Source organism: Euleptes europaea, chromosome 16 (assembly GCF_029931775.1).
Source record: "Euleptes europaea isolate rEulEur1 chromosome 16, rEulEur1.hap1, whole genome shotgun sequence".
NCBI lineage: Eukaryota > Metazoa > Chordata > Lepidosauria > Squamata > Sphaerodactylidae > Euleptes > Euleptes europaea.
Genome location: NC_079327.1, coordinates 41,993,678 through 42,019,910, shown reverse-complemented (window position 1 = coordinate 42,019,910; position 26,233 = coordinate 41,993,678). Strand labels below are relative to the sequence as shown.

At 40.5% G+C, this 26,233-nt stretch overlaps 1 protein-coding gene across 3 annotated transcripts in view; it reads left to right on the top strand.

Annotated features, from left to right (window-relative positions):
* MID1 (midline 1) overlaps nt 1-25,728 on the top strand; it is a 274,648-nt gene extending 248,920 nt beyond the window's left edge. For all 3 annotated transcript variants that reach the window (XM_056861928.1, XM_056861929.1, XM_056861930.1), the window contains 5 exons: nt 4,612-4,739; nt 10,451-10,594; nt 18,573-18,734; nt 22,617-22,824; nt 24,873-25,728. In XM_056861928.1, the coding sequence (XP_056717906.1) occupies nt 4,612-4,739; nt 10,451-10,594; nt 18,573-18,734; nt 22,617-22,824; nt 24,873-25,221 (991 nt within the window). In that variant the 3' untranslated portion in view covers nt 25,222-25,728. The remainder of the gene's footprint in view (nt 1-4,611; nt 4,740-10,450; nt 10,595-18,572; nt 18,735-22,616; nt 22,825-24,872) is intronic.
* The last annotated feature ends 505 nt before the right edge of the window (nt 25,729-26,233 follow it).

Genomic DNA, 26,233 nt, shown 5'->3' with positions numbered 1-26,233 from the left:
TTGTAAAAGATCCTGTAATCAAATCATAGAATAGCCACAGCAACATGGACTATGATTATACAGTTAGGATGTATATCCCAGGTTATAAATCCCTTCGTTCCTGGGGTGCCTGGGAGCAAGGCAGGTATATAAATATTTTAAAATACATTTTAAAATAACATGAAAAATCAAACCATAAAAGCCCCACTGTTTTAATTCATTGGATACTAAAAACAGGCATTCATTCACAAGTTCAGTCCCTGTCATTCATTCATTTTCCCGGAGTTGAGAAGGTCAAAGAAAAAGCAGAGAAACTGCTCCCTGCCCCCTGTTCTCCCCTCTTTTATGCCTCAACCACACTTACTGTGCTGTGGCATTGCAGTGGCCTAGTCTTATGGCAGAAGAATCTCTTCCTGCTCTGCCAAAGCGTTGAGGCATCCTGAGAGGGCCGTCTCCCTCGGTGCACCGAAACACAGCATTTTGAACGATGCTGAAGCAGTGTCTTTGAGATGCCGGTAGCAACTGAACTTCCCACTCAGTCAATTTTACTGCGCAAGGAGTTTGCCCATTTGTGATCTATTGATAGCTGTATTGCAGTTCCTCAGCAGGAGTGGTTATTGAAGTGCTTTCTGGATTTCTATATGAAAATTGTATTTTTATAAGTTTTGTATACACACTTTCTCTTTGATTGGCTATTTTCAACCTTTCTGTTTAACAAAGCCAGCATTAAACCAGAATGTACACAAGCCTGGTTAGTTGCTAAGCTCACATGCATGCTTCGCTCCTCCCTACTCCCCCCTCCCTTCCATTCCAGAGCATGGCAAAGGAATCCCTATTTTAATCTAACTCTGGTTACCTGAGGCATACAAATGTAGCTGCTTGGCTAAACAGGACAGTAAGCCTGGATTAAAACCGTGAATTAAAGCAATTTAATTAATTAGAGCAACCATGAATTAAAGCAAAACCATGATTTAGAATACTGGTTTACAGGAGGAGGAATACCTGTGGCTAAGCCATAAGCCTGCACTTGTATGACATAGGTAACAGGAGTTAGTTTTGAGCCAGGATTCTTTCATTGTGCTCCCCACAAAGAGGGAAGGAGAGGACAGTATTTTTGGCAACATTCTGGGTTCATGCACATTCAGGTTTAATATTGGTTTGACTTACATTAGAATGCACACTAGAAAAACACCTGTCGCTGCTTTTGAACAGCTGGAACTAAAATATTTTCCGGCAGTCATCTGAGGAATTACCAATACAAGAAAATTAAGATCCAGGGAATGCATTGTTCATATGAAGTTATATTAAGCATGGTATGAAATAAAACTAGCCTGCAGTCTTCACCCACAAGAGTTTCAAACTTGACTTTTCTGCACTAGAACATACAAGGACAGTTTTTGCATTGGGAAAGTTGGGCTTACTAGAGCAATCAAAACATTCAAATCAAGCATGTAATATGGATGACAGGTGACTGCAATTGATTGAAATTGTGTAGCTACTTTCATGCTGGCCCAATGAGCTGTTCCCTATTGTACAGCAGGAGGCCTATTTGATTTGCCTGAATGGATGTAAATTCTTTCCTGAATCTTTTCAAGACATAAGAATCCACTTACAGTTTTTGTATGCATTGTCATGTCCTTAAGATCCCAGGCTGAGATCTTCAATGCTTTGTAAGCTTTGTAAACCTTCGTGCAAGCCTGCTGCTTGCCCAAAAATAAGTGTGTGTGTGTGTAAAGTGCCTTCAAGTCGCAGCCGACTTATGGCGACCCCTTTTGGGGTTTTCATGGCATGAGACTAACAGAGGTGGTTTGCCAGTGCCTTCTTCTGCACAGCAACCCTGGTATTCCTTGGTGGTCTCCCATCCAAATACTAACCAGGGATGACCCTGCTTAGCTTGTGAGATCTGATGAGATCAGGCTAGCCTGGGCCATCCAGGTCAGGGCCCAAAAATAAATACAAGCCACAAAACAAAGAAATAAAGTTTTTCCATTTAAATAATCCTGATGGCTTCATCTTCACATAACAGCGACACCACTTAATTCTATAATCTGCTATCAGCTAGAAATACTTTCTGCAGATCAGTTCAAATCCAGATTTAGAAACAGATGTGTGAAGCAACACTGGGAAGAAGATAACCACTGAGCAAAACTGGGTTGAGAAAATGTAGAGGAATATCTGTGAGGACAATTTAATATTTCTCTGCTGCTAGTTAGTACAAGTAGCATTGTTGAAAAAGACCACGCTGCTCTGACGCTTTCAGAAATACGATATTATAGCCCTCCAAGAGACCTGGTCGGATTTAGATCTAGAGTTGGATGGTTTCTATTCTTTTAAAGTAAATGCGATTCCAGGAAAGGGCCGGGGGAGACTGAAAGGGGGGCTAGGCATCCTTGTGGCAACCTCTTTAAATGTTGAATGTGAAGAGAAACCTCCCCTTGATCAGTTAGCTATGGCAATTTTTCTTTACTGGGAACAAACCTGCCTAATTATTGTTAACTCCTATCTCCCTCCCTCAAATATAAAAGCTCAAATTGAGGGACATTGGGTAGCCTTAGAGAGATATGTCCTATCTCTATCCTTAGAACATCCAGAAGCTATGATTTTACTATTAGGCAATTTAAATGCCCTTATGGGACCTGACGATGTCACTCTTGAACCCAAATTAGAGTTCCAGAGGACGAACAAATGAGCCCTTCACTCCAATGCATTTTTAAAGACTAGCACTCAATTTATTCCGGTATATGTCTGGCTAAACTGGCTTTTAAATTGGGATTACATATATTAAATGGATCCTTTGAAGGGGACCATCCAGGGGAATTCATGTTTATGGCGGGTGCCAAATCCAACACGCTAGACTACATGATGGTCTGTTCTTTTTTACTGCCCATGATAACGACATTCTGTATACTCCCATATTTTGAGGTTGACCATTTCCCTCTGTTTCTCCAGATGGCATTTCCATCTGTTTCAACCCATCCTGAAACTCGCTATCCTTGTCAGATGTGCCCAGTAGAACAAAAAGAGTGCCGAGTAAGATGGTCAAATAGCCTTCTTCAAAAAATGAAAGACTTCCTAGCTACTGAAGATCTACAGTTTTACTGTATGGCCTTTTAAAAACCAAATTCTATTCGGGATCCGCTAACAATATATGAAAGTCTCATTCAGAAACTGAGACCCATGTTATATACAAATGCTCGTACTAGGCCAATTTTACTTTACAAATCTAAACCTTGGTTTGATAAAGACTGTTTGGATGCAAAAAGGTCTCTAAATTTGGCTTACCAAAAATTTACAGGCATGCAGTCAGGACAAAGACAGGAAGCTTCCCATTTTCTATCAACCCAGAAAAAAAGCCTATGAACACCTACTTTTAAATTAAAAAAAAGGAATACACCAGAGAACTATGGAGTACATTGATTAAGGCAGCCAAAGATAAAAACACGGCCCTCTTCTGGCGACTGACCTCAGGTCAAGCCTCGAAAGACACTTCTCCTTTAGACTCCCTGATTCCCCCTGATAGATGGACCGCCTTTCAGAATATGTATGCCGATGAGGAACCACCGATTCTCTCTACATTAGAGTTAATAAAATATCCATCATGGCCTCCTGTCTCACTAAAAGAGATAAAATCACTTATCGGCCAGCTAGAAAGGGGCAAAGTACCAGGCCAGGATGGTATTCCCCCAGAGTTTTTTAAAGAAAACATTGAATGGTGGGGCCCTTTTCTATCATCACTTTTTACCTATATTGATACAACAGGCCAAATCTCAAAGGACTGGGGGTTGGCTGTAGTGGTCCCATTTTTTAAGAAGGGCAGGAGAGACGATCCTTTGAATTATAGACCCATTAGCCTCCTGAACATTATAAGTAAAATATATGCAAGACACCTATTAGAAAAATTTGTCAGCTGGCTCGATCAAGAGGATATAATAGTTCAGGAACAGGCTGGATTTAGGGAAGGTAGATCTACTACCATTGCATCACCCTTCAACACCTTATAGAAAAATACACCTCAAATGGAAAACCCTCTTTATATGCCGCCTATATCGACCTAAAGGCGACATTTGACTCTATTTCCAGAACTCTATTATGGGCCAAATTGGAATCCTCTTCCATTGACAGGAAGCTTTTTCTCATACGTGCCCTTCATAATCAGACCACATTAAGAGTAAGATGTAATAGAGAAGGACACTCACAGATGCAGTCAATACCTATAAGGCAGGGCTGTCTTTTTAGAGACACTGTCCTTCAGTGTTAATCCTCTGAAGATGCCTGCCACAGTTGCTGGTGAAACGTCAGGAAAGAAAATTCCAAGACCACGGTTACACAGCCCGGATAACCTACAAGAACCAATGAACTCTGACCGTGAAAGCCTTCGACAATATAATCTAAGATTTCTTGCAACCTTGCTTTAGTTGAAAGAATCTTTCTTCTCTGTTTTCTAGCATGCAGAATAGTAATCTTTGTACAACAGTAATGTCTCCTAATCATGGGGTGAGGGAAGCTGTGATTATTCAGTGGTAATGGAACAGTAATCTGCACGTGTGCTGGTGACTATTGCTACATCATGTGATATTGAAATTCAAAATATTTTCAGTTGGATTGATCCTGGTTCACTTTCTTTCATTGCAGAGTCGCCATGGCAACTGCATCCTCCCAAGTGCTAATTCCTGAAATAAATCTCAATGATACTTTTGACACCTTTGCTCTAGATTTTACCAGAGAAAAGAAACTACTGGAATGCCTTGATTATCTTACAGGTAGGAGATGCTGACAAACTTCTGGGATACTATGGTAAATTATTTTTGCCCATCTCTGTTTTGCCTGTGCCATCTTTACTGACAGGCAAGAATTATTCATTAACAGAATGTCATTTTATGGGTACCTCACCAAATTAGAGGAAATTCACTATAGTGTGATACTTAACTGGGCAACTTCAGGCCTATGTTTGAGGACAGCGACGGTTCCACTCTAGCTGGCCTCCCTGCCCAGTTCTCCCTTTCCCATTCCTTTCTGTTCCTCCTTTTGTTCTGTCCGCTCCAACCTGTCAACGTCCTTCTTAAATCCAGTTTTGGGCTCCACAATTTAAGAAGGATGTTAACAAGTTGGAGTGTGTCCAGAGGAGAGCGACCAGAATGGTCAAAGGTCTGGAATACATGCCCTATGAGGAGAGACTTAAGGAGCTGGGTTTGTTTAGTCTGGAGAAGAGAAGGTTAAGGGGTGACATGATAGCCATGTTTAAATATTTGAAGGGATGCCATGTTAATGAGGGAACTAACTTGTTCTCTGTTGCTCCAGAGACTAGGACACAGAGTAATGGATTTAAACTAAGAGAAAAACTATTCCGCCTAAACATTAGGAAGAACTTTCTGATGGTGAGGGCGGTTCGACGGTGGAATGTGCTGCCTTGGGTGTGTGTGTGGAGTCCCCGTCTTTGGAGGTCTTTAAGCAGAGGTTTGATGGCCATCTGTCGGGAGCGCTTTTATTGTGGGATCCTGCATGGCAGGGGGTTGGACTGGATGGCCCTTGTGGTCTCTTCCAACCTTGTGTGATTTTTTTTTGTTCTCCCATTATTAGCAGCGGCGCCTCTTGGAATTTTTAATGTACTATTAGAAATGATTTTAAATTTGTTTTATGCTGTTTAATGTATTTATTTAAATGGTATTTTATTGGTTGTTAACCACCTTGAGCCCAACCTTGGTTGGGAAAGGTGGGGTAGAAGTCTAAAATAATAATAATAATAATAATAACAATAATAATAATAATAATACTTATCGTCCCATATTCACGTAAGGATATCAATCAGAATAGCTTTTGCACCCTCTCTAGAAATAGTTTGTTGTTGAGCAAGTATTGTGCAATCCTGTCAAGTCAATCTTTATCCCCGTGTATCTCTTGTGTTCCTTCATAGAGCAGGAAGCAGTCCTGACATTCTTTCAAAACCATATCTAGCTACAACACTTTAACTGGTGTTCATTTACATTTCTGATCACCAAGCTGTGAATTTCCCTTCCTCAGCTTCATTGGTTGCCACTGACACTCTGCACATGCCACTTCCTAGAATGAGGAAGCTTGCAAGGCAATTCTGTCACAATGTGTATGGTGTGCCTGCACATCATTGGGCATGAGACGACAAGAGGTCGCTGCTTTTGGCAGCAGCCTCGTGTTAGCTTTGACATCTAGTTCTAACCTGATTTGTGTTCTTGTTTAAGTTGGTTAGGATCCCTTTTGGCAATCCCCTTATGTCACAATGGGCCCACAGCCTGAAAGCAATATTTTACTGATGGGCTTTCATGTTGTAATATTTAGGGCTGCACAAATCCTAGTCACATAATGTCTGATGGTTTCTTTTTTCTTCACACTTCGTTTGACTCATACATGAAAAAGAATTCAAAAGTAAAACATCGTCTTATGTATTAAAATAAATTTTAAACATTGTTATTTTGTTCCAGTCTCTAAAAGCTCTTAAACTAATATGTCCCTTAATATGATTTGTGCCCATAAAAGACTAAGCCTGTTTTTCTTTACCAGTATCCCCCTTCTCCACTTAAGTGCTTCTGTTTTAGAAATACAGGATGTGATCTAGCCAAGGTTCAGCATCATAAAGTCCCATTGATTTTAATGCGATGGTAAAGCATTAACTGGTCTCAGCGGGACACTAAAGTGTTTAACTTTGGTTGGGTCATGCCTACTGTAGCATATAAGTAGTGTTATGAATTCTACACTAAAAAATTTGTGGAACTTGACCTAGCAGCAGATTCATTTTAATGCTGCTTGGAGAGAGAGGCCGTTATGTAGAAACACATTTTTCCAGTATGACAGGATTGTGTTTCTGCCTCCAACAAATTTAAACTGAATAAATTATTTGGCTTTCCCAGGGCATGTTATACTGTCTATGGGAAGAATCTGGGGAACCATGATCCGAATTCTATTTCAGTAGGGAGTCTCTTGCCTTCTCCTACAACCTCTGCACCCCCAAAAAGCTTCTCCAGGGTACCTTCTGGAACACTGTGGCACATAGCCTGAGGAAGAATCAGCAGAAAATCAGAGGCATTCCCTTCCCTTTTGCAAGGGGAAGTACTCTCTGCCCTTCCGTTCTCAGGATGCCATCCTGTATTCCTGTGGATCTCAAGCGACTGATACTGCAATATATTTATTAACAGTCTCAAATAGGGGTGTGCACCATTTGGGGGGGTATTTTTCAGGTTCGGGCTTAATAGACCCAGAAATTTTTGAAAAATCCAAAAAAAGCCAAACTCCCATATTGGTATGGGTTTTTCTCCCTGCTTTTTCCAGAAATTCAAATTTTGGGGGGTCTATAAAACCCAAACTCGAAAAATTCCCCAAAAGTCCACATGGGTCTCGGAGGCAACAGGCGGTGCAGAGCTGAATGCTAGGCCCAGCTGAGACTTTGAGTGTTCAGCTCTGTGCTGCCTTTTGCCTCCGAGACCCATGTGGACTTTGAGTGTTCAGCTGTGTGCTGCCTGTCGCTTCAGAACCCATGTGGACTTTGGAGGCAGCGGCGCAGAGGTGAATGCTGGGCCTGGCCAAGCTGAGCCCAGCATTCAGCTCGGCACAGCCTTTCACTTCTGAGACCTAGCCAGCCAGCAGGTAAGGGGGAGAGGGAGGGCAGAGAGAAGATTCCCCCTCCCAGTTTTTTTTAAAATGGCAGTGGGGCCAATGCGGCCCGAATAATTCTGGGGAAAATCGGCATGATTCAGATCCATTCTTTGGTTCCCTTAAATCACCTACTTTTTTCGAGATAAACCTTCCCCCCCCCAAAAAAAAAATACCGATAAGGTATTTGGGGGGGGGGTTCGGTTCAGCTTTGCCGCCGAATGCACACCCCTAGTCTCAAACTGAAGCACGCGGTTTTAAATCTAAGCAACTCTAAGGGATTGATCAGTTATTATGAACTGTGCTTCAGAGTCCAGATGATAAGTAATACAATCATTCATATGCTTATTCCCACATGCAGACCATATTCATTTTCATTATTTATAAAGAGGGCTTATACTAGTACTTGTATTCATAAAGGGACCCTAATACAAGCTATGATTTCACTTTATCTCATGTACCATCAAGGAATACTAGGCAGTTCATACTGTTTACCTTGGCAGTATTCAATAGATATGCAAAAGTTTTCATTTATTTCAACTTTTCCACATCATGGTCTTGAATATCTATAGAATCTCCGCAGAGTGTCTTGGATATTGTTGCTTTTAGCAACTATGGGTGAAAATTAGATGTGCAATAGAATGTGCATACAAATGCAAAGTAATCTAGCTACTCCACTAGTCCCAATGAGACGCACATCTCAAAACAGAAATTAAAAGTGCAAAGACCGTATAGAATTTAAAAATATAAAAATCAAGCAGACCCCAAAATATTTTAAAAAATCATGATAAAAGAACTGCAAAGTTCAAATGTCCTCCCTTTAAAACAAATTAAACTACTATGACTTTGAGCAATTTACTAACTTGTCAGGCACAGCTTTTGGCTCAAATTTTCATAGCCACCAACGCATAGAGAGAAAGCATGTGAGCTACATAGGCATTTATATCCTATGTACATAGAGAGAGAAAGCATGTGAGCTACATAGGCATTTATATCCTATCCCTACCATTCCACTTAGCCCAATTTATCTAGTTATTTATTTAGTAAAATATTTATTCTGCATCTTTCCTTTGGGTGCAAGTTTGAAGCCTATGTCCAATCTGAGTAGGGTTGCCAGGTCCCCTCTGGCAACAGGTGGGAGATGGGGGCTAGGGTTGCCAGATCCTGTAGTTCTAGAATTCCATGGATACATAAGCACTGAGCCACAGATATTTGGTTAGTCTGTTGTAGTAGAACAACATTCAAGTCCAGTAACACTTTGAATCCGGCAGCCCATTCCTCACCTTTCAGCCCCTGGGGACGGCATGGCCAAGGCACCGCCATGGCACCTATTTCCCAACCGCTGAAAGACTTTAAAAAGCCCTTCACTGGTTTTTTTAATTTTAAATGGGGCATTTTGCAAAAAAAGCAGGTGCAGCAACGCCGTTCTCCCTGCCGGTGTGCTAGGCCAAATGGGGACAGGAAGCTACCTACTGGCAGCTCTGGCCCCCAGCACACCCTGGGATGCCGGCATGAGCCTTTGTGCCGGTGGGATGCTGGCAGAAGGCCCAGCTGAGGAATTGGCAAAAACAAATAGATCAGTATATTTTTCAGGCTAAAAATCCAAGATCTGCCAAGTTTATGAGATACAGCGCACCTGGTAAGGGGGTTGGGGTATACCAAATATTACATTATATTATACAGCATATCAATTAAGACATATTATTCCATTGGTCTCTTTATCTAAAGAAAGAAATAAGTTAAATATGGACCTGTATTACTTAGAGAAAGTAGGTGGCCTTCAAGCGCGGTTTCAAAATAAGAGAGGAAATAATTTAAATGCAACTCCTTGGTCTACATTATATAGCCCGATTATGTGTTGGAACAAATGGAAAAAGAATTTATACCCAGCTTATTCCCCATTAATACCTTTTTGTCTACCACCCAAATTTTGAGGTGTTAAGAGGTTATGGAATGGAATTTGAAAGGATTCTTGATAAAAGGATGCTTTTAAAGAATGTTAAGAAAACGATAGAAGAGGAGGGGAAATTAATGGGCTTTGAAGCTCTCCTCCCTAAACAAAGTCATTGGCTATGGAAATATCAAATAACTTCTTTTTTTAGTAAGAAGGAAATACAAGAACAAATAAAAAAGCCTTTGAATGACTTTGAGGAATTTTGAATGACTTTGAGGAATTGAGGAAGAACAAATAAAAAAGCCTTTGAATGACTTTGTGCACAATGATGGTTCAATGGAAGGCTCCTTTCCTTTTACCATGGCCATCCTCAGTAAGCCAGCATGTGCACACCTCAGCATATTGGCAGTTACTTGCAATAAAAGCATGCTCCTAACTTCTATTCTGGGACTCTGAAGGAAAGAGAAGATGGATAGCTATATGGGGAGAGCGGGACTCCTGTTGCAATTAACGGCTGGCACACTACAGTGTTTCACGGTGGGCAATCAAGAGGCAATTAGAGAGGGGGGCAAGGAAAGGGGCTCCATTAAGTCCTATGCTGAGCCCCTCCTATATGCAGCTGTGTCTGTTGGGGAATGAATCTTGCCCAAATGATCAGCCTAAATATGCGTGCTATAATTATGTTTGAACTGGAACCCCTCACAAAAGGCATTTTTTATCCACAAAAAGATCCAAAAGGTTGTTTTATTTATCAAATATGTACTTTTATGTAGCTAAATATTTGGATTGCGGTGAAAGATGTTTCACATTTTTATAAACATATATGTGAATGGATCAAGTGAACACAACTTTTAAGTACATGCAAAAGAGACTGTAGTAAAAGGTAGTTGAAATAAATGGATAAAAGGAATATAAGCATTAGATGACAAATGTTCAGCGTTGCTATTAATTGTTTTACAGCTCCAAATCCTCCAACAATTAGAGAAGAGCTCTGTACAGCTTCTTATGACACCATTACAGTGCACTGGACATCAGATGACGAATTCAGTGTGGTTTCCTATGAATTGCAGTATACTATTTTCACTGGGCAAGCCAACGTAGTTAGTAAGTATGAATGACCTTTACGTCCAATACTGATTTTTAGAAAATTCTAAAAAAAGCCAAATGGAGAAAGAAGATTATCATTTTTTTTAATGGTCTTCATTTGGAACCTGAGGCTATGGTTGTGAACTCCTATGTGACTTCCGCAGTGAATTTGGTGTATTTGCTATCTTGGATGATGATTGCACCAAGATTGTTATCATCTTGTAATTATATAAATTATATAAATGTTAAGAAGTAAACAACTTGGAACCAGGGTTCCCATCCTGAGGTCACATGTGGCTTGCGGGTTCTCCTAAATTCACATATGTGCTGTGTCTAATTCAGATTGTGACTGTGGCATATAGGGGAAAAGGGGCTTAATCTTTCCTTTCCCTACCATTTTTCTGATGTGAAATTATTCTGGTAGCCTTTGGAAGAAACTTGCAACTTTATACTGGGGTTTCTTCAGTGGACCAAATAGCACATTCCCATTGCAGGTGGTAAAATGGCACCGGGAGCACCCCTTCTCCACATGTGCCAGAGCTGCAATCCAAATCGGACACCATAGGCATAAGACAAAGAACTTGTGATGGTGCTTGTGTGTATGCACACATACTTTGTAAGCTTTAATAAAGGTTATTTACATATTCCATGGAACTGAGTAGAAAAGGTAAGTACACGTCCTTGGCACCTAAATTTCATAAGACGTCTAGATGCAAAGAAGCTTAAGAGAACTACATAGGAATCAGAGGAAGGCAGATAAAAGAAAGACGGCTTGGTGCTTCTTTCTCTCAGACCCATTTTCATGTATGGGATTATGCTGACAGAAGGCTGTCTGTGGGGTAAAGACAGCACATCAGCTGTGAAACACTTGGAACAAATCCTCTGCATTGTAAAAAATACATTGGAGAATGTTTGTCTAGACTTCGTGAAATGAAGATAGTGAGTCAACACCAAACTATCGCATCTTACTGATATGTGGGAAGGGCAGGAGTTGGCAGATACAGCAAACAGTGTATGGTGTGATTTGGATAAACTCATAACTCAGTATGAAACACTATGGTATGTGGTGTCATGAACTGGTTCTTACTTTCTAGACATAGTAGTATTATGCATATCATTAAAATCAATGGATTGTTAATTCTTGACTACAAAAGTATAAACCATCAAACATGCACTGATATGTTGCTCATTCTACTGCGAAGTTAGATCCAAGCTAATGACCCTCTTGCTTGGTAAATTCCCTGAAGAGTCAGTTGAGCTTTTAGGAAAGAAACTCCTATTAGGAGAAGATCCTCAGCTTTCACTGCAAACTGCCAAGTTCTGCGCTGTTGCTATTAAAATACACAGAACTTTATTGATCATTAAAATATTTTAAAATTATTAAATTTTAAGGTGATAATTTTAATCAGGGGTTGTTTTTATTGATCTTACACCTTTATTTGTACTGGTAGTTTGTGATTCTGGACATTTTGATGTGTTGGCATGTGATCGGTCGGTTGACCATATTAATAAATTTGATTTGATTTGATTACAAAAATATCCATGGGCATTGTATACAAGCTATCTACTTTATTAGCTACCAACATTTTTTTGAATAATGATCTTAAATGTCAGTTTCTTTTGAACGATTCGATCCTGAAATAACTAAGATGGTGGCCCAATATCTCGCAGAAGTGCTGAAGATTAAAACTGCTTTTAATTAGTATATTTTATAGTATTTTAGTTTATATGGAATTTTATTGTATCCGTCCAATCTATATTATGCTTTAAGTGTATTTTATATGGACATCATAATTATGCCAATAAAGGTCTGGGTTAATTGTGTTAATTGTATACAAGCACTTCTGTATGCACAGGGTGGTGCCGATAATTTATATGCTGTTATGTTCTTTCTGTTAACCATATGGGACTTTTAAAAATGGGAAAGCAGACTTGGAAGCTGCTATCTTAACTGGAAAAATGATGAAGGGCTACCTAATCATTTTCTCTGCTGTTGCTGGGCTAGTTTCCCATCTAACCATGACTTTATTAGATTTGGGAAACGTTTCACCCAAAGCTTCTTTTCTGAAGATTTTTTTTCCTGCACTTCTTTCTTTGCCAATTTAGCCAGTCAGAGGGAAACTGATTGCTCCCCTGTTATAAATGTAGGGCACGGGACTCGGATATGGTTGCCAGCCTCCAGGTGGGACCAGGAGTTCTCCTGTAATTACAGTTGATCTCCAGGCTACAGTGATCAGTTCGTCCTGGAGAAAATGGCTGCTTTGGAGTGTGGCCTCTATGACAGGGGTGTCAAACTCAACTGTTACGAGGGCCGGATGTGACATTAATGTCACTTGGTGGGGCTGGGCCATACCTCGCCAGGCCATATCGAGAGTGGGGAGGGTGGCTGCCTCGGCTGGCTTTCAGGCCAGATAAGAGATCTCAAGGGGCCAGATCCGTTCCCTGGGCTTTATGTTTGACATCCATGCTCTATGATGTCCACCTCACCCTCACTTCACCTCCAAATCTCCAGGCATTTCCCAATCCAGCACTGGCCAATCCTACATGGGTCTACAGATTGGTGTGGCTCAAAAACTGATGGCAAGGCAGGCCTGGGATTTGACCGCTACTCTTTTCATTACTTAATGTTATTCTGAAGATAATTTTTAATATTATTCCACACTGCTTGATAACATCAAAAGGCGACAGTCATATGGGAGGGGTCTGTGTTATGACTTCTTTCCACACCACATTGTCAAGTCCTTGCTAAAGCAGAATAACCTTTAATTGGCAATATGGACTCCTCCTATGTGATTGCAGACTATGAAGGCCGCATACTGCAGCTGCTATTATTCCCCAAATAAAACAATTAAAAAGGATCCAGACAAGGAAGCCCAACAAAACTTAGTTGTCCTCCCTCTCTGTCTATTTTTTCTGTTCTATGATTCTCTTGCATGTATCCTTTCTCTGCCCATTCTGTTGCTTGCATCTTCTCTCTTAACCTTATATGGATTTCATAATTGTGAGCAAGAGTGGGATATGACTGAATTTGCATTTCAACCAGCCTTAATAGTTCTAATCCTTCTCTTCCTAACTTATTTTAGTTGTCAGTACTAGGAGTCAATTACAGCAGCTTAGTAGAGTTTGCTTGCTTATTTTTTCAAAAGATCTCTTAAGCATAGGGCCCACATGGTCTTGGGTCTTCTGTAGAATTTTGTTTCCTTTGCTTTTTTTGCCCTATGGCTGAAGACTAGTGTTTGAACTGGTAGAGAACCTGACTGTTTTATAAAGCAGCTTGAATGCAGCGGTTTGGTTTTACCTGCTGCAGCACAGATCTAATGAAGGCTTACTACAATGGTTCAGATTCACCCTGGTCTGAACAGAAAAGCGCCATCCTACATGACACTGTTAGCATAGTTAAATTGTGGAACTCCCTGCCCCAGGATGTGGTGATGGCTGCCAACTTGTAAGGCTTTAATAGGGGAATGGACATGTTCATGGAGGAGAGAGCTATCCATGGCTACTAGTAAAAATGGATACTAGTCATGATGCATACCTATTCTCTCCAGGATCAAATGAGCAACCAAAATGATCAGGGGGCTAGAGCAACTGCCCTATGAGGAGCGGTTGAAACACTTAGGGCTGTTTAGCTTAGAAAGAAGGCAGTTAAGGGGAAACATGATAGTGGTCTATAAAATTATGCATGGCATGGAGAGAGTGGACAGGGAGAAGCTTTCCTCCCTCATAATACTAGAACGTGGGGTCATCTGTTTAAGCTGGAGGGTGAGAGATTCTACACTTTTGGCTAAGATAAAAGGAATTACTGTAGATAAAAGGAAGTATTTCTTCACACAACACATAGTTAAATTGTGGAAGTCCCTGCCCTAGGATGTGGTGATGGCTGCCAACTTGGAAGGCTTTAAGAGGGGAGTGGACATGTTCATGGAGGAGAGGGCTATCCATGGCTACTAGTAAAAATGGATACTAGTCATGAGGCATACCTATTCTCTCCAGGATCAGAGGAGCATGCCGAATATATTAGGTGCTGTGGAACACAGGCAGGATGGTGCTGCTGCAGTCGTCTTGTTTGTGGGTTTCCTAGAGGCACCCAGTTGGCCACTGTGTGAACAGACTGCTGGACTTGATGGGCCTTGGTCTGATCCAGCATGGCCTTTCTTATGTTCTTATGGTTGTGCTACCTTTCCCTCCTCCTCAGTCTATAAATGACTAATAAGAACCATTGGTAAAGAGCCATTGCTATCATTTCCTTTCCTGTCCTTAGTGGGATGAGGGATCGGTGCTGGTGCTAGTGTATCAAATGCTTCATCTGCTGAGAAACTTTCACTGTCAGTCTGTGAGCTGTGTTTGAGAGTGTTTGGACAGTTTGTTTCCTGACTGGTTTCCTTTTCTTGCTGTTTGCAAAATTTTGCTCTACCTTGTGAGAACAAAAGAGACATATTTAAAACAGAACATTTTCCCCACATGGATGCTTATTTGAGAGAGACTGTCATTTCCCACTCTTATTGAAACAAACTGGGATATTTTTTTTTTAAAGAGTGCTATAAAATTACCTTCATTCTGTAAAAATAGTCCTCTTGTTACCTTAGGGTTCAGTATTATTGCTGTTGTTTATATATCAGTGTTGTTATATATCAGTGAACAAGCTATATGAGATTTCTAATCTATAGATTTCTTATTTCTTATCATTCTAGCCAAAATTTATTGAAGTAGGCTTCCCTCATGGAATTCTGAGCTTCATAGTTGAAAATAAGAGTTCTGTAGGTTTTTGACAGTGGCCTTTGGACACAGGCCAGTTTTGTTTAACACTTTTCACCCAGATGGGCATTTGGAATGAATTCTACTGAAATTATAACACATGGAAGACTTTGGGCCAGATCGTTGGGCCAGGAGAGCGTGGTGTAATGGTTAAGAGCAGTAGACTCTAATCTGGAGAACTGGGTTTGATTCCCCACTCCTCCACACAAAGCCAGCTGGGTGACCTTGGGCTAGTCACAGTTCTCTCTGAACTCTCTCAGCCCCACCTACCTCACAAGGTGTCTGTTGTGGGGAGAGGTAGGAAAGGAGATCTTAAGTTAGTTTGATTCTCCTTAAAAGGTATAGAAAGCCAGCATATCAAAAAACTCTTCTTCTAAAATCTATATAGTTTTTACAGAAAAGATATCACTTATGGATCTTTCCATCAAATTCCATATGGATTTTGCATATCCTTGTAACATTTTTATTTCCTCCATGGGACCTGTTCCCTTATCAGTCTTGTGTAAAATCTAGCCCCAAATGTCACTTTATTTACACAATTTTGTGCAATATTTCAAGTAGTGCCTTTGGATGAGTTTTCACAACATTTGCAGTGCAAATTCCACTAGTCACAGATTTTAATTTACCAAGTATATAAAAGAAACTTTATTTTTATTAAATAGATCACACTACCAAATTAAAATATATACACGTATTAGCAGAAATCCTTTATTTTTCAACCTCATGGGAATTCTGAGGAGGAAGCATCATATGTCTATCACTTTCTCTCGATATTTTTTCCCCATTTCTATGACATTTGTAACATTTCTGTGATGTTTTAAACACTTTAAGTGCTCAGGAGATTATATAGCCTTCCTGTGACTTTTGTACAGCTTATATACTTCATTGTTTTTTCTGGATCCCTCTGTAAAGATTTGCTGTTATAATATTTTTCCCATCTGTTTTTTGAACTACAACAGCAGCAAACCCTGGAGAAAAGGTTTTATGAATGATTACCTCCAGATTGTAAAATGGAAAAGAGAGGAAGAGAGAGATCCTCCTTATTTCCTTCTCCCCAGTATCTCACAAAACCTGTCTGATACCTCGTTATAGTCAACACACTATTCCAGTTACTAATTTACATTCCATACATTTTCAAGACTGCAGCTTTAAAAATGCATCATTGTGCCACATATGAGAAGTTATCTTCCTTGTTTTAAAGCACAGGATTTTGAAATACAAAACCTGAATTAACTAGAAACAGTAGTACTTCACAGCTGTTACTTCTGCCATTATGCCTGCAGTTCATAATATCATAAAACTGGAAATCATCTAAAATGGTGCCTATTCTTGTGTTGCCAGAATAGTGCAAATCCCCCTGGCCGGCACCTTCTCCTGCATGTGCTTGTCTAGAAAAGGAGAATGGAAATACCATAACATCCTGGGCAACCTAATCCATTGCGTAAGGGAATTACAAGATGTTAACTTTCCTTTATGGGTTCTAATTGTAACAGAAAGGTCCCACACTAAATTCAGACTGCTTTCTTTCCCATGGCAGTCAAGATACAAAGATCCTATAGGACTGAGATGCAAAATTCCCAGTACAACCCGTCCAGCATATCATCATGTGTTGCCCATATTCCAGTGAGGTCACATGGAGATGGAAGGTGTGAGAGGAAGTACATCAACTCATTCTACCTTATGCATCTTCTTAATAAATTAATATGATATGAGTAAGCGTCAGACTCTATAGAGTTCATACATCTTCCTTTTCCGGAAATACATACATCCCCACTTCAGATTTTATGTAGCAAAGTGAAGAAAAAAGACCACAAATTACTTCAAATGACTTATATAAATGACTCACACACAAATGACACATACCACAAATGACTTATATATTATGCAACTTCCAAGGCTGCCTTTTGTTTATTAGCTGTTCTCCCACTTACGCCATACAGAGCTGGCTGGACGATGGTGGGGAGGCCCGGATGCCATCCTTCCTGCGCTGCTCTGGCAGCGTGGCCCAGGGACACCGGTACAGCCTCGCACCAGTGTCTGGACGGTGCACTTCTGTGCGCCCTCCCCAGGAGGGCATTCCTGGGGCATTCCTGCGCCTGGCTGGGAGAGGAGTCGCCTTGAGGCATCCTCCAAAGCCCTTTTGGGCTGGGAATGCCCCTTTTTTATTTTGGAGAGGTGGCATATCTCCCATGTTACCCTATGAAGGGTTGCACAGACTTTTCATGCTGCAAGGTGGTTTTGGCCCCGGGGGGGGGCTCAAAACCTCCTTTAGAGGCAGCTTAGCCATTCCGTTCAGGAATGCGCTGTTAGTCTCTTTCCTTGAAAACCCCATGAGGGGTCGCCATAAATCATCTGTGACTTGATGGCACTTTACACACACACAAACACACACATTATTCAGCCATTAACTTACTTTTTGGAGTTATTGTTCTCTTAATGATAAGCAATCCCAAGTAATCTTTGTTGTAACTTCAATCCACTGGTTCCTTCTATCAGTAAATCCTATGAATAGTCCATCCTTTTCCTTATAGGAGTATTTGAGATAGCTATGTCTATTAATTCTCCAGTCAAGACATACACAATTTATTTAAACGAATCCTCTAACAACATTTGCTACTCCTCGGATTATTCAGCTTGCTGCTATCATTCTTTCAGCTTCCATGGTAACAAGTTTGCAAGTTTATCTCTTGACTGTTACATAAAGCAAAATTCTAACCTTTAAATAATGGGAAGATGACATCTATACAGTATTCTATCATCTATTTGCCATTAAACTCTTCATGTAAACGATTTTTTCTTAATGTTATTGTTCATGGATCCTTAGATTTTACAAGTCCATTGGTTTTCAGACAGGTGAATAATGGCCAGTTCATCAGCATGGCTCCTTCAGTTATGAATAGCACGCTTTCATTAAAAGGGCCATTTAAACATGCTTGCGCTATTAACAATTGACAACCTTGGACATGTACTTTATGAGTTAAATGCATGTACCGTGTGAAATGGCTGTTAAATCTAGGGAAAGGAAATGCACGTACCTGAATCTAAGAAGTAAAGTGTAAATTGACCCATAGTCAGTGGAAAAGCTGATGAATTGCTTGGCAAGGTTCTTGCCATTTAAATAAGCAAATACCTAATTTTCTTCTGTATTGCCCAAGACCATTTCATACTTGCATAATATCCAGGGGTGCATTGAGGAGTTTCCTCCATAAAGTTAACTAATGTGTTTGATTTGAAATTACAGGTTTGTGTAATTCAGCCGACAGCTGGATGATTGTTCCAAATATTAAACAAAACCACTACACGGTGCACGGGCTGCAGAGTGGCACCAAGTACATCTTTGTTGTGAAGGCCATTAATCAGGCTGGCAGCCGAAACAGCGAGCCTGGAAAACTGAAGACTAATAGTGAGTAATATCATTTTCACCCATCCTACTTGCACTTTATTTTCTCTCCACCTCAGTTCCATTCAGCTTGGCACTTGAAAGGCACAGCACATTGCTGATTTTCACTTTCAGGCATTTCCTCAGATGAATGCTGTCTCTTCTGTTTATCAGGAACGGCTGCTAAAGTCTTTCAGCATGTCAGCATCTTATTTGGGAAAGTTTATTTAAGTTCTCAGATATCCGAAGTGTTAAAGAAGTGAGCAAAAGTAGTGAAGGGATTTTTTGTTAGTTTTGATGCTTTCAGAGTTCATATTTTCTTAATTCTTTAAAAAAAACTTTTATTTCCTTGAAAGCCAAATGCAACGTTTCATCTCAGTCTCACATCTTTTTGCTATTCATAACAGCCAAACTAAATTTCATGCTAGGAGAACTATGATCAAGTGTCCTGGGATGCCAGACTGCCCAATTTGGAATGGGCCATGGTGTGACAACACCCTGTCTCCAGACCTAGAAACTAGGGATGTAAATTTCACACCCTACAAACTTATTCTAATATACTTTTATTTTTATAACTGAGACTTTGGGGCTGCCTAGTCTCCTTGTCCTTAATGAGGGCAATGCCTGGACTCAGGGCTCCACTCCCCATTTACTTGGCCTATTATGAAGACATTATAGGCTTGAAGGAACCACACAGTAGGCTCAATAAAAATAATTAAGAAACGGGTTTATTTCAGTGGTATGTGTGGCTTGTTTTTTCTTTTCCTTTTTTCCAGCCCTCTCAGTATTACATTAACAAAGTTACTGGAGAGCTGAAGCCTGAAAAAGCATAAATGTTACAAAGCAAGTTCTTGTTTGATAAATTCACACTTATAATATGGAACAGAAAGGCTTTTAACTTTTACTTGTTTTTGACAGGAGGAGTACCCAAACCTTTATAACACAGAGCAGATAGACTTCCTCTTTCTAAACTGTTTTTGACAGGACCAGCACCCAAACCCTACGTATTTTCAAAATACAGTCTCTAATGGACTACCTATCTAACCAGCAGACCTTCTAAATCTTCTCCCACCAAAATCCAACAATGCTCAACTCTGTCAGTTGGTCAGCAATTAAACTGCCAATCATCTCTTTTTTTCTTTTCAACGATCCAATCCACCATTTGAAAGTGATTGGCCTGGTGGGTGGAACGTGAAACCATCCATCACACGTGGTAAAAGGGATCCAGGTTTAACCCCTCCCCACACACATAGGAATGTTATCCATATGCAAGGTATCTGTTTCCCCTGTATAGCATAAAGTAGCTCCAGGGAATAATTTGCCTCAAGAAAAAGAGATGAGAAAAATAGGTAAATTTCCATTCCACATCACTATTGCCCCAATTTGCTTAGAAAATTATGTGGAGGGCTTATCATGGATAGTCTTCTATCTGTCTGTCTGTCTGTCTGTCTGTCTTTCTCTAGATATTGATATATATATATCAGCCTTTAATGGCATAGAAATAGTCTTATATCATGTCAGTTTGGCCTTTAAGAGTGCTCTTTCATCTAAAACCTTGAATGGGCGTATGCAAACAGCAACTTAATTTGTAGTGGTTAGAACCACCTGGAGAAGGACCAGTCTTTGTCTACACCCATGAGTTGGCCTTTGAGTGTATTCTTTTACTTTGTCCTATGTAAATAAATTTCAACTTTTAACTGTTACGGTAAAAAGTCAAAGACTAATCCTCCTCCTCATCATCATCATTTATTGAATACAGTCAGTGACCAGCATGACAACTGCAAACCATACAATTACTCTGCAGGACAGTACTCAGCTCAAACCCAACCCCTCTCTGACTCTTCCTACACACTTGACACTGAGAGACACTGTCCTTCAGTGCTACTACTCTGAAGATGCCTGCCATAGCTGCTGGCGAAACATCAGGAAAGAAAATTCCAAGACCACGGTTACACAGCCCGGATAACCTACAAGAACCTATCATAAAATCATTGGCTGACCTGATTCATATAAATGAACAAGATCTGGACTATGCAATAAATAAAATATATAGAATTCCTTTATATAGAATTGGAGAAGACAAAAGGCCAGGGACATTATGATCTCCTTCTATGACATCAGGATGAAAGATTATATTACCGTATATACTCGCGTATAAGCCGAGTTTTTCAGCCCCAAAAATGGGCTGAAAAAGCCGGCCTCGGCTTATACGCGGGTCAATACGGGGGGAGGGAGGAGGGAGGAGGGAAACTTACCGCCGTCGCCGCCGCCGCCGGGCCCGTGCTGCTTCCTGCCGCCGGGAGCGGCCTGGGGCAGCCTCCTGCAGCCGCAGGAAGGCTGCCCCGGCCCCCCCGGCCCCCGCCGCCATTTTTCCCAGGCGGGAGGGGCCATGGAAAGCCTCCTGCAGCCGCAGGAAGGCTGCCCAAGGCCCCCCCGCCCCCGCCGCCATTTTTTTCAGACGGGAGGGGCCATGGGAAGCCTCCTGCAGCCGCAGGATGGCTGCCCAAGGCCCCCCCGCCCCCGCCGCCATTTTTTCGGGCAGGAGGGGCCATGGGAAGCCTCCTGGAAGGCTGCCCCGGCCCTTCCCGCCCCCCCCCCCCCGCCATTTTTCCCGGGCGGGAGGGGCCTTGGGCAGCCTCCTGCAGCCGCAGGAAGGCTGCCCAGGCCCCCCCGGGCCACGCCGCCGCCGGACCCTCGCCGCTGGAGATCCCTGTCAGGTAAGCCTGCGGGCGGGGGGTTATAAGCCGACCCTCGGCTTATACGCGGGTGCCTAATTTTTCCCCATTTTTGGGGAGAAATTAGGCACCTCGGCTTATACGTGGGTCGGCTTATACATGGGTATATACGGTATGCAAACTTTTTATGACAATCCCTTGTCAGTGAAAGGAAACCCACTCATCATTCTTAAGGATATCCTGCAGCATTTGATGCTGAAAAGAAATGACTACAAAGAATTTACTGGGACATTGAAGAAGAATGGAATAAGATTTTGTTGGATCTTTCCACAGGGACTTATTTTTACTTACAAAGAGGTCAGATTTACTATCACTTCACAGGAGGATGTGAAAAATTTTCTGAAAAATCATGAAAAGGATCTAGCTGGTCCTAACCATGAGCAACAACAACAACAAGAAGAGGAGAAAAAGGAGTTGGCCTTGACACTTGAGCAAAAAAGACCAGACTCTAAAAATACTAGAAGTGTTGGAAAAACAAAAACTCACAGCAAGAATAAAATTAAAAGGAAGCACGCGGTTCATGGGTGATAGAGAGATACGGAGGGCTAAACAGGGAATCAAATGATGACTAGTGAATTTTGCTACTATTGATCTAATCCTTTTACTTTAAGAATATATTAAATAAAAATTTGTTACTATATATTAAATTAATAATAAATATGTATTAATTGTAATGAACTAGATAATTTAGTTAATTTAGTAACCAAGTTAGATGTATTTTTTTATTAGAATTTTTATACAAAAGAGTAGATAAATTTATGGTAAGATGGAGGAAGTTGAGGGGGAAGTCTTTTATTTTAACATCTTTTTATTATTAGATGAAAATGCTTTTCGACGATGCTGTTAATTTTTTCTTTGTATTACCTATGAAATGAATGTGTTGTTGAAAAGTTACTCAACAGTAAAAAATTGTGAAAATAATAAAAATTTTATGAAAAAAGAAAAGAAAGCCTGACTGAATTTTTTCTAACATAATAACATTTTTATAGGGGCCCAGTTGGGCACCATAAGTGAGTTGTAGTAAAGTTTTAGCCAAGAATAATTTAATGGCTGCAGGCAAAAGTCAAAGACTGTACATGAGGGTAATGTTACAATAGGAACAAAACAGTGGGTTCAATAATCCAATACTATTTTAGAACATTCAGTGTGTGTTTTTTTTGTTCATTTTCAGGCCAGCCATTCAAACTGGATCCCAAGTCTGCTCACAGAAAATTAAAGGTATCTCATGACAACTTGACGGTGGAACGTGATGAAACTTCTTCTAAAAAGAGCCACACACCTGAGCGGTTTACCAGCCAAGGAAGCTATGGAGTTGCTGGCAATGTGTTCATTGACAGCGGACGGCATTACTGGGAAGTGGTTATAAGTGGGAGTACCTGGTAAGTTGGTCAAACCATATCCATCCATAGATGGGTCTGGAGAATGAGTTTGAAAATATTTGCATTTCTTAAATGAAAATAAATGTTTTAAAAGTTTGCCCAATTATATCATATAATTGATCCAAAAACAACCCAAAGCTTGTTAGTAATAATATATATAGTATTTAATATTAAGCAGCTAAAAGATTGTATGTATAAAGGCAATTGTAGTATAGATAGTCATTTTCCATAACTTCAATCTAAATCTCAATGGACGAACAAGGAAAAGAGTTACAGGGAATATTCACCAGCTAGAGAACAGGGGACATTGAAACCATCGAACATGCACTGATATGTTGCCCATCCTACCATGAAGTTAGATCAAAGCTTATTTCCCCCCTACTTGGTAAATTCCCTGAAGAGTCAGTTGAGCTTTTCACAAAGAAGCTCCTATTAGGAGAAGCCCCTCAGTTTATGCTCCAAACTGCCACGTTCTGCGCTGTTGCTATTAAATTACACAGAACTTTATTAGAAAATGATTGCTAGATTATTTTACAATTTTGTTAATTTTAAAATGATAATTTTAACCAGAGGTTGCTTTTATTGATCTTATACCTTTATATGTCTGTGATTCTGCGGTGCAAAACTATTGAGTCTGGACATTTTGATGTGTTGGCACGTGATTGGTCAGTTGACCATATTAATAAATTTGCTTGCTTGCTTGCTTGCTTGCTATTCACCAGCTAGGGCAGAACAATTTGTGGAGCAAACTTGGAATCAATATTTTTAGGAGGTTCAGGCCCTGTCTCGAAAGATATGCAAAACAGGGTTGCCATTTGCCCAGGATAGGAAGGCAATCTCCCACTTTTCAGCCTGTCTCCCCACATTCAACTGAGCAGCAAGAGAAAAATGAGGAGAGGAGAAAACAACATTGCATGGGTGTCAGAAGTCACTTCTGGAAGCGACATTAATGTGTTGCACAACTATCTGACAATCCCCCAAATCTCTATGGTAAAACAATGTAGGCTTTAAGGACTGCTAGATAGTCCTGCAGTGTGTCAACATCACTTCTGGAAGTGACATTGACACACATGTGATGTCCTCCCCCCCCCCCCCATGTCTGCCCTCTTCCAAAAGCTCTCACGGGACAAGTCCCAGCCTGCCAACCTTGAATGAAAAGTGGGCATAATGCAGCAAGGAACAATCCTAGACCTCCCCTATCTATCATCCTTGAAGGCTGAAAGCATACCAAGAGAATGGAAATATTACCAGTGAACTTTGAAACAGATATGGCGAGGCTTAGTTTATTTCCCAGGGCTGTTCTAGGCTTACTTTATCTCCTACAAAATCTCAGGTGTGAGGAGCCACAGTGATATTGCTACATAGCAAGCTGGATGCTTCAGAGTCAAGCCCTTCTATATGAGAAAGAAGTCATAAATGATCAGGGCCTGCATAAGGGAGAATCAGACAGCAGATATATAGGAACCTTACAATGATGCAAGAGTCCAACTGTGGCTTAGGAAAATTCTGGAGATTTAGTGGCAATGCCAGGGGAGGGAGAAGTTTTGAGAGGGGAGGGAGCTTAGTGTGGGCCTGATGCCATAGAGCCCCCTATCCAAAGTTGCCATTTCCTCCTGGAGAACTGATTTCTGTAGTACAGAGATCAGTTGCAATTCCAGCTGAATTCCAGGCTCCATCCGAAACTGGTAACCATAAGCTAGAGGGAATCTGTAAAAGCTTGGTGAAATCACACAAGGTGGGAAGATATTCTATTAGCTAAAATTCTATCTGCTAAAATGTTATTTCTGAACAATTTTCTCTGTAGTAGAATTTTTCATTGCTGTGCGTTCTGACTTAATTACATGGCATTATGGCAGCGAAGAATATTTTGGGCATGATAATATAAGGAAGAACGTTAAACGTGTGCTGACGTTTTTGTTAACCTTCAGCTTATGAGACTATGAAAGGCATAAACAAAAAGAGACAAAATATTACATCAGGGCAAAACAGACTAACCTGTAGAAAAAGGCATGGCGTATATATTTTCTCCAAACTCTCTTGTTTTACAGGTATGCCATCGGTATTTCTTATAAGTCAGCACCAAAACATGAGTGGATTGGAAAGAATTCTGCCTCTTGGGTTCTTTGTCGTTGTAATAATACGTGGGTGGTGAGGCACAACAGCAAAGAAGTTCCAATAGAGCCAGCGCCCCATCTTCGCCGTGTTGGCATTTTGTTGGACTACGACAATGGCTCCTTGGCCTTTTATGATGCTTTGAACTCTCAACACCTTTACACTTTTGACATTACATTTGCACAGCCTGTATGTCCAACATTCACTGTCTGGAATAAGTGTTTGACAATTATTACGGGCCTTCCTATCCCAGACCACTTAGATTCCTCTGAGCAGATGCCCTGATTGTTGCTGAAGAAAAATGGATAGTTGAATGACCAGTGAACCTCACATATAATTCTCACTGAAACTTGACTGGGAAAGGGAAAAAAATAAATAAAAGAAATACATTTGATAAACCATGTCCCTAACGCTTCAAGCCAGGACTGATAATGGGATCGTCTCTTCAATCTTTACTTTTTGTTTTGTATTAAAGGCAAAATATGGCTTTAATAATTTCTCAAAATGCTTTTGTATTTAGCCTCCTACAGGACAATTTATAAATTATTTATATAAAAAAAAGAACTGATTTGGATCTTTGCATTTGGACACGTCATAAGAATTACTTGTTTTTGCACATTTAAGGGCTCTGTCACAAAGATTTTATTAGCTGTTTGCCATGTTTTGATTTTATAGTAGAGAAAGAAAGCTGGAATTTTGTGAAAGGAGAATGCAGTACTAAATCTTCAGGTTTTTTCCTATTGTTTTCTGTATGAAACACCTTTATAACTTTTGCATCCAGGAATGTGCACACACAAAGAAATAGTTACAACAAATAAAGCCGACCCAACAGCAAACTTAAGAAGAACTGTGAAATAAGGTTCACAAGTAGAGGAGTATATTGACTTCACACATCAAGAAATATTTTTCAGAATGTCAATGGCCAAATCACCTAGTGGTCAGTTAGCCAATATTATTGATAGCAGTTTTCCAATCTACTGATGGGTCACTTGTAAGAATATGTACATTTGATTTTTGGCTCAGAACATCATCAATACTGCAACAGACCAGGCAAGATAGCTCTGACCAAGTTTAATGTATAAGTACCACTGACCATACTTCAGATGAAATCAGTGATGGTCCTGCTGGTAGAGATGTGGGTTCTCATCATTTAAAAGGTACACAGCACCCACACTTGCAGTGTTAGAGATGGGCTACATACAACTGATTTTAAACATAATGTGAGCATCTTGTTATATTATGTTATAGTGTATCAATAAAAATAGTCAGGGCATCTGTTTTGTAAACAGTTGCCTGG